This window comes from Musca domestica, unplaced genomic scaffold (genome assembly GCF_030504385.1).
Source record: "Musca domestica strain aabys unplaced genomic scaffold, Musca_domestica.polishedcontigs.V.1.1 37, whole genome shotgun sequence".
Taxonomy (NCBI): Eukaryota; Metazoa; Arthropoda; class Insecta; order Diptera; family Muscidae; genus Musca; species Musca domestica.
In genome coordinates this window covers 8,196,786-8,208,168 of record NW_026712321.1, presented here as the reverse complement: position 1 = coordinate 8,208,168, position 11,383 = coordinate 8,196,786, and the positions used below count along the sequence as shown (strand labels likewise).

At 31.8% G+C, this 11,383-nt stretch overlaps 6 protein-coding genes across 7 annotated transcripts; 3 read left to right on the top strand and 3 right to left on the bottom strand.

The window, feature by feature from the left end:
- Nucleotides 1-3,381: 3,381 nt before the first annotated feature.
- LOC101888092 (protein crossbronx) lies at nucleotides 3,382-4,651 on the top strand. The gene is made up of 4 exons (XM_005188518.4): nucleotides 3,382-3,571; nucleotides 3,640-3,704; nucleotides 3,764-3,867; nucleotides 3,924-4,651. Exons 1-4 carry the CDS (start codon nucleotides 3,501-3,503, stop codon nucleotides 4,410-4,412), a joined length of 729 nt encoding a protein of 242 aa, XP_005188575.1. The 5' UTR covers nucleotides 3,382-3,500; the 3' UTR covers nucleotides 4,413-4,651.
- On the bottom strand, nucleotides 4,460-5,407 carry LOC101887920 (UPF0598 protein CG30010). The gene is made up of 2 exons (XM_005188517.4): nucleotides 5,137-5,407; nucleotides 4,460-5,075 (listed from the first exon to the last, which is right to left on the bottom strand). The coding sequence occupies exons 1-2, from the start codon at nucleotides 5,296-5,298 to the stop codon at nucleotides 4,560-4,562; spliced, it is 678 nt and encodes a 225-aa protein (XP_005188574.1). The 5' UTR covers nucleotides 5,299-5,407; the 3' UTR covers nucleotides 4,460-4,559.
- A 350-nt stretch (nucleotides 5,408-5,757) lies between these two features.
- Nucleotides 5,758-6,784, top strand: LOC131804017 (DNA-binding protein SMUBP-2-like). Of its 2 annotated transcripts, XM_059126171.1 has the most exons (3): nucleotides 5,758-5,776; nucleotides 5,847-5,949; nucleotides 6,026-6,784. In XM_059126171.1, the coding sequence occupies exons 2-3, from the start codon at nucleotides 5,943-5,945 to the stop codon at nucleotides 6,556-6,558; spliced, it is 540 nt and encodes a 179-aa protein (XP_058982154.1). In that variant the 5' UTR covers nucleotides 5,758-5,776; nucleotides 5,847-5,942; the 3' UTR covers nucleotides 6,559-6,784. The 2 variants fall into 2 exon arrangements, with proteins under 2 accessions (XP_058982154.1, XP_058982153.1); XM_059126170.1 differs by lacking the exon at nucleotides 5,758-5,776 and having other exon boundaries at nucleotides 5,786-5,949.
- LOC131804018 (proton-coupled zinc antiporter SLC30A9, mitochondrial-like) lies at nucleotides 6,756-8,133 on the bottom strand. The gene is made up of 4 exons (XM_059126172.1): nucleotides 7,725-8,133; nucleotides 7,476-7,668; nucleotides 7,305-7,418; nucleotides 6,756-7,240 (listed from the first exon to the last, which is right to left on the bottom strand). Exons 2-4 carry the CDS (start codon nucleotides 7,611-7,613, stop codon nucleotides 7,196-7,198), a joined length of 297 nt encoding a protein of 98 aa, XP_058982155.1. The 5' UTR covers nucleotides 7,614-7,668; nucleotides 7,725-8,133; the 3' UTR covers nucleotides 6,756-7,195.
- A 1,202-nt stretch (nucleotides 8,134-9,335) lies between these two features.
- On the top strand, nucleotides 9,336-10,413 carry LOC131804009 (protein crossbronx-like). The gene is made up of 4 exons (XM_059126134.1): nucleotides 9,336-9,523; nucleotides 9,592-9,656; nucleotides 9,716-9,819; nucleotides 9,876-10,413. The coding sequence occupies exons 1-4, from the start codon at nucleotides 9,453-9,455 to the stop codon at nucleotides 10,362-10,364; spliced, it is 729 nt and encodes a 242-aa protein (XP_058982117.1). The 5' UTR covers nucleotides 9,336-9,452; the 3' UTR covers nucleotides 10,365-10,413.
- Nucleotides 10,410-11,357, bottom strand: LOC131804010 (UPF0598 protein CG30010-like). The gene is made up of 2 exons (XM_059126135.1): nucleotides 11,087-11,357; nucleotides 10,410-11,025 (listed from the first exon to the last, which is right to left on the bottom strand). The coding sequence occupies exons 1-2, from the start codon at nucleotides 11,246-11,248 to the stop codon at nucleotides 10,510-10,512; spliced, it is 678 nt and encodes a 225-aa protein (XP_058982118.1). The 5' UTR covers nucleotides 11,249-11,357; the 3' UTR covers nucleotides 10,410-10,509.
- Nucleotides 11,358-11,383: the final 26 nt, after the last annotated feature.

Sequence of the window (11,383 nt, the reverse complement as noted above, 5' to 3'; positions counted from 1 at the left end):
TGGTAGAATACAGGTAGATGCACAATCGTTGATACGTCATAATTTTAAAATTTTTTTTTAAAATAAGTACATTTTTATAAGTTCTCTTATATTATGCCAATCGGAGGTTGTTATGAAATACATTTTTCTACAGTTTTTAAAAATTCGAATAATTTTTCATTCAAGATTTTCAATTTCAAAATTGGTTTGACAGTTTATTGTACCAGCAGCTGTACCATGATACAGCCTTAGGACCGAAGTTACTAGGCTTCAATCAAGATTGGAGGTTAAATATAGGCTTCGTTCTTACAAAGGAATACAATACATAATTATTGTGCAATCATGTTTACTTTATTTTCTTTTTTCTAAATTATGCCTTTGACACCATCTCATTGCCTTCATGCTCTAAATAAGTTTATTAACATTGTGATCTCTGTTGATGGAGTATGAAAAGAAATAAGAAAAAATGGTTAAATTAATCCCCCGAAAGTGATTACGTACAGATTAGAATTCGTTGTCGCGGAAGACCTACTTTTCTGGAACTAATTAATGTTAAGGCAAGATCATATTATATAATTATACTAAACGCAATTCATATATTTTTAGTAGCCAATCGAAATTATATATTAAATATCATTTCAACCATTCTATCAATTATTAAGATAGAGATTAGCTAAAATAATACAAGTAGATGCATACAAGCATGGTACAAAAAGGAGGTAGAACAGCTACGTAAAACTACAGAAATACAGCTCTGAGGTTATGCCCGCTTCCTGTCAGACTCATTCAAAAATAATATACAACAAGTTGTTTTCATTTTTTTTTCATATTTTTCTTCATTTTTGAAATGAGTTAAATAGCGCGAAAAATGAATGAAATGCCTGGATTTTCTCTCAAAAATATGATCCAAACTCTTCAATCTTTCAATTTCACGGCTGGTTAATAGCTTTAATACGCGAGCCGCAATGTACGTGTCTTCCAATCATGGTTTTGGAAATATTTTGTTTTCATTTTTCAAAACAAATACTTACACAAAATTGGCAGAAGTCGGGCACACTTAGGAAAAAATTGTAATCAGCTGATAGCTCTACCTTACCTTTTTATTGTACCATGCTTACAAGCTTGTCAACACTTATATATGTCACAAAAAATTATGTTTTTTTAATAAGTTAATTTTTATATGTTTTTCTACACGACGCAAATCGTAGGTTGTTATGAAATACATTTTTCTACTATTTTTAAAAATTTGAATATTTTTTCATTCAAAAATGTCAACTCCAAAATTGGTTTGACAGTGCATTGTACCAGCAGTTGTGTCGACGCAACTACCTGTTTTCTTCTACCATAAGTCATATATTTGCATTTTTTTTAAATTATATATTTCAAATTTTATTGTAACATCTTTTTATTTATAAATACTTTTTTTTCGAATTAATTTTGCCATGGTTTTTACTTGTATTCTCTATTAATTTAATTTGTTCATTGAATGAATTCTACTACACATTTCTAATTCTACTAGTACCCATGTACCAAGGTAGATGTACTAGGTAATCGCATCAGCCCAGCTGACGGCACCATTAAATGTCAAAACGAATTGTTGTAATGAAGAATTCGCCCTAAATGAATGCAAAAACAAATTTGTTTATGTTGTCTTCCCTAAAAGTACCTTTTTATAATATTTCAAATAATTTAAGAGTAAGTTAAGAGTGAAACCAGTAAAAAATTAAAAGAACATGAAGGAAGGAGGTTAGAATGGAGTGCAGCTTTAAGAATTAAGTTAGCCTCAACATCTAAGATTCCCAAAGCACATCACGGGAAGTAGTGCAAGAATTAGACTCTTGTCATTTGCAGTTCCGGAAAACTTTCGGTTTAAACCAGTAAAATATAGTCATTATAAGTTTCTTTGTTTAAAAAAATCGCAATACTACAATTAATACTTATTTTACTCTTATTTGTTTTACAATAAAAACTTTTATTGCGACGTTCGTTTACGACGAGAGGGACACAAAATAAAATGTAAACAAACACCTCGTTTCTGATTGGTTGAAACAAATTTGCCGCAACTTTTAAATGTCATGGCGAATCTATGTTTTTCGCCTTAGATGCCAATTTTGACATTTGAGGGGACCACAAAAGTTGCTTTGTTGTAGCAATTCGCCGATGCGGTTACCTGTTAGATCTACCTTGCCATGTACCATGCTAGTACCTATGTTTGTTTTTTTATGGTGGACATTGATGTTTTTTTCGTTTTAAATAAAGTTTTCTTGTTTTGTTTTTGTTGTTAAATTTGAATTGTTGAATTATCTATTTTTTGTCTTGTTTGTTATCTTTGTTAAATTTAACTTTTGCTACACATTTTTAATTTAGATTCCGATGTAGATTATAACGATAATTTTGGTCCAAAATTTCGAAAACCCGTATTTTGTACCGGATATTATAAATCGTATAAATTCGAATACGATAATATGGAAAACAATTTTTAACAAAAATGTGCTTCACGTTCAGAATATTTTTGATATTCCCGAAGATCAATAATCGAGCCTAGAGCCGACAAAAAAATATTTCTCGGATTATTCCAATCATGAAACTTGCTTTGAAATGATTGGACAAATTAAAGATCGAATCTGAACGAAATCATGTCATGTACTTTTTCTTAATATTTCATAACAATGAAATAAATTTGTGCAAATTGTATTTAATAAACAGAAAATTTTTAATTTAATTTTGTATATAGACTTCAACGGCTCTATTCTAAAAAAAGAAATTATGCATTAACGACAATAATTTGAATAAAAGGTGGGACGTATTTTTTCAAATTTCTAAAAATATCTGTAACTGACAGAATTGCAATAACTACGTTATTAGCATGGTAGAAGTAATAGGTAGACGCATCGACACAGCTGTTGGGACAATGAACTGTCAAACCAATTATGGAATTGAAAATGTTAAATGAAAATGTATTTAAATTTGTAAAAATTGTTGAAAAACGCGAATTATAATAGCCTCCTAATGACGTAGTATAAGAAAACATATGAAGATCTACTTATATTTGAAAAAACATTTAAATTTCTTTGACAAATCAATGCTCCCAAGCCTTGATTTGTATTCTTCTGCCATGGTTATTAGCAAGTGGTTTTTATTCATGACAGATTGTACATGCCCAATGACCACTTATACATGCCCAAATTTGTGGTGTAAATATTCTAAAAATAGCATACAAGAGTGAAATAAATCTCAATTATTTTTAACAGAGACATGAACATTTTGAAATACGGAATCGGTTTTTGTGCAAAAGTATTAGTAGAAACTTCCTGGGTCTAGAATACAACTATGCACTTTTACAGTGTTAGCGCATTCACCATGAATGGTTGGTTTCACTTTGACAGATCAGCTGTTCGTTTATTTATTTTTATTCTCATGATTTTTGCTTACATGTAGAAGTTGATAAGTTATTAAAACATAAATGAACAAGAAAATTACAATATTTTAAGCTATTCCAAACTGTATCAATTCCAAAAGACATGTCACAGGATACAGTACCCGAAGATGTGCAAGCAACTATACAACAAGAGTACAAAATCTTAGCAGAATAGTAAGTTAATTATTCTACAAATCATCTACATACTCAACATTTAACATTTCTTTACATTTTCCTTTTAGTAAGATGGTGGCATCGGAAAAAGTGGGCGGCATATATGTCATACCTTCATTTGCTAATTCATTATGTATGTTTCTCGTTAGTAGCATTAATTTTTTTAATTAACATTAATTCCATTTGTTGCAGTGTGGTATGGAGTAATATTTGTTAGACAAGGCATGTATGAGGAGGGTATATTTCGTTTTAACATATCACTTCCGGATAAATTTCCTGAAGATAAAACTGTGCCGGTAAGATAAGATAGATACCTATGATAACAACGAACTAAAAAATGTACTACTTTCAGACAGTTATTTTCCAAAATGAAATGTATCATCCGCTGATATGTCCCTTTACTGGAACATTAGATCTGACCCAAGCCTTTCCAGTGTGGCTTTGTGGTGAAGATCACATCTGGCAGCTTTTGAAATATTTACAAGCAATTTTTATCGATCCTCTGGAATGTCTGCGAACGCCAACGAATAGCCCAAACGGCAAATGGCCAAACAGTGAAGCTGCTGAATTATTGATGCAAAATCGAGCCGGGTTTATAGCCAAAGTTAAGGAATGTATTACCAATAACAAAGAGCATCTTTATGATGAACCACCTACAGACGATCCTCATTATATAGCGTTTGAACAATTTAATGACGAAGTTCATGGACCCGTTAAACAGCGCATACGTGAGGGCAAGGAACCAATATTGACAAATACCACATCAAGTGCAGCGTCTTCTAGTGCAAAAGGTCTTTCATGGGTGAAAGAGGGGGAATATGTTCCCCTGAGCATGGACTAGTATAAACTTCTTTTAATCACCACAATTATTTAATTAAGAATTGCATATATATACAAAAGTTCTTTTACTTTACAAATTTTATACAAATGTATTAACAAAATGTAATGTATCTGACTATATAAGCTGATGTTTTAAATGTCAATTAGGCTATTGTATTTCCCTGTTAGAGTTTACACCATAACGTTGTGTACTAGAAAACCAATTATTTTGTAATAAAAGTTTTTTATCCTTCCACCAAATATGTGTCGGACCCTGTTGTTCGCCATTTTCGAATTCAAAATATTTACTCAATTCTATGGAGAGTTTCGAACGTATTAAGCCTATAGAACCAACTTTTGCCAAGGAATATGGATGGTATACTCTTCCAGTTTCGGGATTCATATATATTTTCTGTGGCTCGAAATCAATTTGCAGAACATCACCAGCATGATTATATAACAACTTGTCTAAGCCTTCTGAATTCTCTGTTACATGGGTGAAAACAATCGGAGTGTCATCGCATCTTATAAAATTACGTTCTCTGCCACATGGTGATAGGTAAGGAAATTCGGAACGATAACGTTTTGTATCGTTAAATTTAACTCGATCGAAAAAGAATTTTAAAAACTTTTTCTCCTTAAAACAGGAGGTGAAATTTTTCATTTTGGCATCATCTAAAAAGAGCTGAAAAAGAGTCAGTGATCAGTAAATCTCTTTGGCCATAGAGCTTTTAGCCCCGAATTACCATTCCCTCATGATCTATGTAATAGAAATATTCACGTATTTTTGGTTCCGGTTCTTGTCCTTGTACATACTGCACTGTGCTTTGGTGTCGCTTTGGTATTAATGATCCTAATGTATGTTTACTGAGGACATACAGAGAACAATTTAATCTCTTTAGTATCATATTTTTATCACTGTTGATGAAACGAACTGCTGATGGATGGAAGAAACTTTTATTTATTGTTTAGAAGACATTGCAAAAATCAGCTGTCGCTATATGCATAACATTGAGGAATACCCTACAGTATTTCCATTCTCAATGTCGATTCGTTATACAATATTACTATAATATTTATAATTTAAAAGAAATATCGAATTGTAATTATTGTATTTAATTACTACAATTTGTTGAGCATTTCCTCAGTTTATAGCCACAATCTTCTCGATCTTTCATAAATTATTTACGTTCTGAAAATCAATTGCAAAGAAAAGAAAGACTTTTGCCATTCGTCCCACACCTTGCGCTACAATTAAAGGTATAACCTCAAATCTAATGTCAGTCATTTGATTATTAAGTGGCGTACACATTTACGAGTATGTTCCCATTTCTTACAAAAAGTTTTAGTAATTGTAGGCAAATAAACTTCGTAGCGTAGGAGTAGGTAGGTGTGATTAGAAAACCTGGAAAAATACTTTAATTTCATTAATTAAGGTTCACAAATAATGCTTTAGCGGCTATCCGATAAATAAAACAAAATTACATTGGCGTTCATTGATGTGTACAATACTTTAATCCCGATTAAATAGAGTAAACAAATTGCTGGGAAAATGTCAGGTAAATAAAAACAAAATTTTAATAGTTATATATAAATATTTTCACATTTTCTGATTAAATGTTTTGTGTTTTCAAGAAAATAGTCAAAAATCCAATGAAGTATCACCAACGGACACAACAGCAAACGCACAGACACCTTCAGAGCCTCCGTTATTTCCTCCCGCTAAGCCCGGTAAAAAGCCTGATTATGGAACCAACAATACACTGGAACTGCTTGAGAAAATACCCAGCAAAGTTGTGGAAATGAAATTGGACGATGTCCTAACAGCTGTTAAAGATGTAGACAATTTGTGTGATTATTCCCGTTGCAAAGCAAAGACAAGTCTTATGGGACAAAATTGTGAACATTGCCAAAAAAGATATTGCTTTAAACATGGATTGCCCGAAGTACATGGATGTGGAGAGGCGGCAAAGAAGACGGAAAGAAAACAATTCCTACATCCCAAACCGGTAAAAACTGTCAAGCAAGAAGAGGAACTGGAAAAGGCCAAAAAGAAACTGCAAGCTAAATTGAAGGACATGCAAGTAGGGCGAATGCAAAAAACGGGTGATTTACCACAAACCAGTCGGGGAGGTGGTGGCGGAGCAAGAAAAAAGAAGGCTAAATAAGGATTTTTTGGAAAATAATAAAGTAAATTTATGAAAATAATAAAAACCCACGTATCTTTGAAATTGCACCCGAACTCTTAGGGAATTTTAAGTCTGGAAATTAAAAAATAGATGTTTCGATATCAGAACCTGCAAGAAGCCAAAAGTTCTGCAATTTTTGTTAATGTCACTTATGGTTAAATAAGAAAATGTTATAATTAAAACTTCATATAATCCTATATTTATTTATTTTTTGTTTATTAAATTATTTTCTTTTTTTATACAAACATGAAACTTTTCAAGCTTTAGATATACAAAAAACACATCTAATGTAAAATAAATATATAATCTAGAGATTTTAAAATTAACTTGCACTTGTGGAGTTGCAAGTTAATTTAAAATCGATTAGAATAATTTGTAACTTCTTTTAGCAGAAAACAAAAATATGTATATGCAACAATTTCTTTTTGTTTAAATATCAATAATTTAAATCATATAAATTTTTCCGCACAAGGATTTCGGAACACAAACTCGGAGTATAGACAGAAATTTGTTTTTCTCTTAAAGAACTCTACGCTTACAGCCATTGATAGATAAATAATGCTAAGGAGCCGTAAATTGTAAACTCTGTAGGAGTTTACAAAATATTATAAATAGCTTAAAGTATCTCCAAATCACAGTGACGGATTTCAGGGAATTTTTTCTGCAAGGAGAAGGTAAAATCGTTATTTTGATATATTCACGTATAATGAAAAATTTAGACATACCCTAAGCTTCATTTCAATGCGATCGATTTCACCGCCCATTAAATCGACAATATTTTCTCCATGATTTAATAAGAATTGTTCCAATTCTTCGGTTGATTGGAATGACTTGACAACCTAGATGGATAAAATTTCATATAGTGTTATTTTATTTTATAAATGTTCTGAAAATACCTTTAGCAATTCGTTGAGATCTTGTTTATCCAAATAAGATCGTGTCAATTCTCTGCCATCAAAATCCATTTCAGCCTTATATCTTACCAATGAATTTCCCATATCAATACCCTTGACATCATGGATCGCTCTAATCATAACATCACTTTCAAGTTCGCCATTAATGCGTTCCAAGTGTTCATGAGGTATGGATCTGTAATGTAAAATTGATTATTTTTTTTAAATAACATTCAAAATAGCGTTACTTACTTTCCCACCAAAGCCGCCACGGGAAGTAGTGCAAGAATTAGACTCTTGTCATTTGCAGTTCCGGAAAACTTTCGGTTTAAACCAGTAAAATATAGTCATTATAAGTTTCTTTGTTTAAAAAAATCGCAATACTACAATTAATACTTATTTTACTCTTATTTGTTTTACAATAAAAACTTTTATTGCGACGTTCGTTTACGACGAGAGGGACACAAAATAAAATGTAAACAAACACCTCGTTTCTGATTGGTTGAAACAAATTTGCCGCAACTTTTAAATGTCATGGCGAATCTATGTTTTTCGCCTTAGATGCCAATTTTGACATTTGAGGGGACCACAAAAGTTGCTTTGTTGTAGCAATTCGCCGATGCGGTTACCTGTTAGATCTACCTTGCCATGTACCATGCTAGTACCTATGTTTGTTTTTTTATGGTGGACATTGATGTTTTTTTCGTTTTAAATAAAGTTTTCTTGTTTTGTTTTTGTTGTTAAATTTGAATTGTTGAATTATCTATTTTTTGTCTTGTTTGTTATCTTTGTTAAATTTAACTTTTGCTACACATTTTTAATTTAGATTCCGATGTAGATTATAACGATAATTTTGGTCCAAAATTTCGAAAACCCGTATTTTGTACCGGATATTATAAATCGTATAAATTCGAATACGATAATATGGAAAACAATTTTTAACAAAAATGTGCTTCACGTTCAGAATATTTTTGATATTCCCGAAGATCAATAATCGAGCCTAGAGCCGACAAAAAAATATTTCTCGGATTATTCCAATCATGAAACTTGCTTTGAAATGATTGGACAAATTAAAGATCGAATCTGAACGAAATCATGTCATGTACTTTTTCTTAATATTTCATAACAATGAAATAAATTTGTGCAAATTGTATTTAATAAACAGAAAATTTTTAATTTAATTTTGTATATAGACTTCAACGGCTCTATTCTAAAAAAAGAAATTATGCATTAACGACAATAATTTGAATAAAAGGTGGGACGTATTTTTTCAAATTTCTAAAAATATCTGTAACTGACAGAATTGCAATAACTACGTTATTAGCATGGTAGAAGTAATAGGTAGACGCATCGACACAGCTGTTGGGACAATGAACTGTCAAACCAATTATGGAATTGAAAATGTTAAATGAAAATGTATTTAAATTTGTAAAAATTGTTGAAAAACGCGAATTATAATAGCCTCCTAATGACGTAGTATAAGAAAACATATGAAGATCTACTTATATTTGAAAAAACATTTAAATTTCTTTGACAAATCAATGCTCCCAAGCCTTGATTTGTATTCTTCTGCCATGGTTATTAGCAAGTGGTTTTTATTCATGACAGATTGTACATGCCCAATGACCACTTATACATGCCCAAATTTGTGGTGTAAATATTCTAAAAATAGCATACAAGAGTGAAATAAATCTCAATTATTTTTAACAGAGACATGAACATTTTGAAATACGGAATCGGTTTTTGTGCAAAAGTATTAGTAGAAACTTCCTGGGTCTAGAATACAACTATGCACTTTTACAGTGTTAGCGCATTCACCATGAATGGTTGGTTTCACTTTGACAGATCAGCTGTTCGTTTATTTATTTTTATTCTCATGATTTTTGCTTACATGTAGAAGTTGATAAGTTATTAAAACATAAATGAACAAGAAAATTACAATATTTTAAGCTATTCCAAACTGTATCAATTCCAAAAGACATGTCACAGGATACAGTACCCGAAGATGTGCAAGCAACTATACAACAAGAGTACAAAATCTTAGCAGAATAGTAAGTTAATTATTCTACAAATCATCTACATACTCAACATTTAACATTTCTTTACATTTTCCTTTTAGTAAGATGGTGGCATCGGAAAAAGTGGGCGGCATATATGTCATACCTTCATTTGCTAATTCATTATGTATGTTTCTCGTTAGTAGCATTAATTTTTTTAATTAACATTAATTCCATTTGTTGCAGTGTGGTATGGAGTAATATTTGTTAGACAAGGCATGTATGAGGAGGGTATATTTCGTTTTAACATATCACTTCCGGATAAATTTCCTGAAGATAAAACTGTGCCGGTAAGATAAGATAGATACCTATGATAACAACGAACTAAAAAATGTACTACTTTCAGACAGTTATTTTCCAAAATGAAATGTATCATCCGCTGATATGTCCCTTTACTGGAACATTAGATCTGACCCAAGCCTTTCCAGTGTGGCTTTGTGGTGAAGATCACATCTGGCAGCTTTTGAAATATTTACAAGCAATTTTTATCGATCCTCTGGAATGTCTGCGAACGCCAACGAATAGCCCAAACGGCAAATGGCCAAACAGTGAAGCTGCTGAATTATTGATGCAAAATCGAGCCGGGTTTATAGCCAAAGTTAAGGAATGTATTACCAATAACAAAGAGCATCTTTATGATGAACCACCTACAGACGATCCTCATTATATAGCGTTTGAACAATTTAATGACGAAGTTCATGGACCCGTTAAACAGCGCATACGTGAGGGCAAGGAACCAATATTGACAAATACCACATCAAGTGCAGCGTCTTCTAGTGCAAAAGGTCTTTCATGGGTGAAAGAGGGGGAATATGTTCCCCTGAGCATGGACTAGTATAAACTTCTTTTAATCACCACAATTATTTAATTAAGAATTGCATATATACAAAAGTTCTTTTACTTTACAAATTTTATACAAATGTATTAACAAAATGTAATGTATCTGACTATATAAGCTGATGTTTTAAATGTCAATTAGGCTATTGTATTTCCCTGTTAGAGTTTACACCATAACGTTGTGTACTAGAAAACCAATTATTTTGTAATAAAAGTTTTTTATCCTTCCACCAAATATGTGTCGGACCCTGTTGTTCGCCATTTTCGAATTCAAAATATTTACTCAATTCTATGGAGAGTTTCGAACGTATTAAGCCTATAGAACCAACTTTTGCCAAGGAATATGGATGGTATACTCTTCCAGTTTCGGGATTCATATATATTTTCTGTGGCTCGAAATCAATTTGCAGAACATCACCAGCATGATTATATAACAACTTGTCTAAGCCTTCTGAATTCTCTGTTACATGGGTGAAAACAATCGGAGTGTCATCGCATCTTATAAAATTACGTTCTCTGCCACATGGTGATAGGTAAGGAAATTCGGAACGATAACGTTTTGTATCGTTAAATTTAACTCGATCGAAAAAGAATTTTAAAAACTTTTTCTCCTTAAAACAGGAGGTGAAATTTTTCATTTTGGCATCATCTAAAAAGAGCTGAAAAAGAGTCAGTGATCAGTAAATCTCTTTGGCCATAGAGCTTTTAGCCCCGAATTACCATTCCCTCATGATCTATGTAATAGAAATATTCACGTATTTTTGGTTCCGGTTCTTGTCCTTGTACATACTGCACTGTGCTTTGGTGTCGCTTTGGTATTAATGATCCTAATGTATGTTTACTGAGGACATACAGAGAACAATTTAATCTCTTTAGTATCATATTTTTATCACTGTTGATGAAACGAACTGCTGATGGATGGAAGAAACTTTTATTTATTGTTTAGAAGACATTGCAAAAATCAGCTGTCGCTATATGCATAACATTGAGGAATACCCTACAGTATTTCCATTCTCA

Bases quoted from the DNA above. Each gene is read 5' to 3' on its own strand.
- LOC101887920 (XM_005188517.4), bottom strand. From the start codon at position 5,298: ATGATACTAAAGAGATTAAATTGTTCTCTGTATGTCCTCAGTAAACAT. The intron at 5,076-5,136 runs GTAATTCGGGGC...ACTCTTTTTCAG, and splicing joins ACATAGATCATGAGGGAATG to CTCTTTTTAGATGATGCCAA.
- LOC131804010 (XM_059126135.1), bottom strand. From the start codon at position 11,248: ATGATACTAAAGAGATTAAATTGTTCTCTGTATGTCCTCAGTAAACAT. The intron at 11,026-11,086 runs GTAATTCGGGGC...ACTCTTTTTCAG, and splicing joins ACATAGATCATGAGGGAATG to CTCTTTTTAGATGATGCCAA.
- LOC101888092 (XM_005188518.4), top strand. From the start codon at position 3,501: ATGTCACAGGATACAGTACCCGAAGATGTGCAAGCAACTATACAACAA. The intron at 3,572-3,639 runs GTAAGTTAATTA...TTTTCCTTTTAG, and splicing joins TACAAAATCTTAGCAGAATA to TAAGATGGTGGCATCGGAAA. The intron at 3,868-3,923 runs GTAAGATAAGAT...TACTACTTTCAG, and splicing joins CTGAAGATAAAACTGTGCCG to ACAGTTATTTTCCAAAATGA.
- LOC131804009 (XM_059126134.1), top strand. From the start codon at position 9,453: ATGTCACAGGATACAGTACCCGAAGATGTGCAAGCAACTATACAACAA. The intron at 9,524-9,591 runs GTAAGTTAATTA...TTTTCCTTTTAG, and splicing joins TACAAAATCTTAGCAGAATA to TAAGATGGTGGCATCGGAAA. The intron at 9,657-9,715 runs GTATGTTTCTCG...CATTTGTTGCAG, and splicing joins TTCATTTGCTAATTCATTAT to TGTGGTATGGAGTAATATTT.
- LOC131804018 (XM_059126172.1), bottom strand. From the start codon at position 7,613: ATGATTAGAGCGATCCATGATGTCAAGGGTATTGATATGGGAAATTCA. The intron at 7,419-7,475 runs GTATTTTCAGAA...TTATCCATCTAG, and splicing joins ATCTCAACGAATTGCTAAAG to GTTGTCAAGTCATTCCAATC. The intron at 7,241-7,304 runs GTATGTCTAAAT...TTCTCCTTGCAG, and splicing joins GCATTGAAATGAAGCTTAGG to AAAAAATTCCCTGAAATCCG.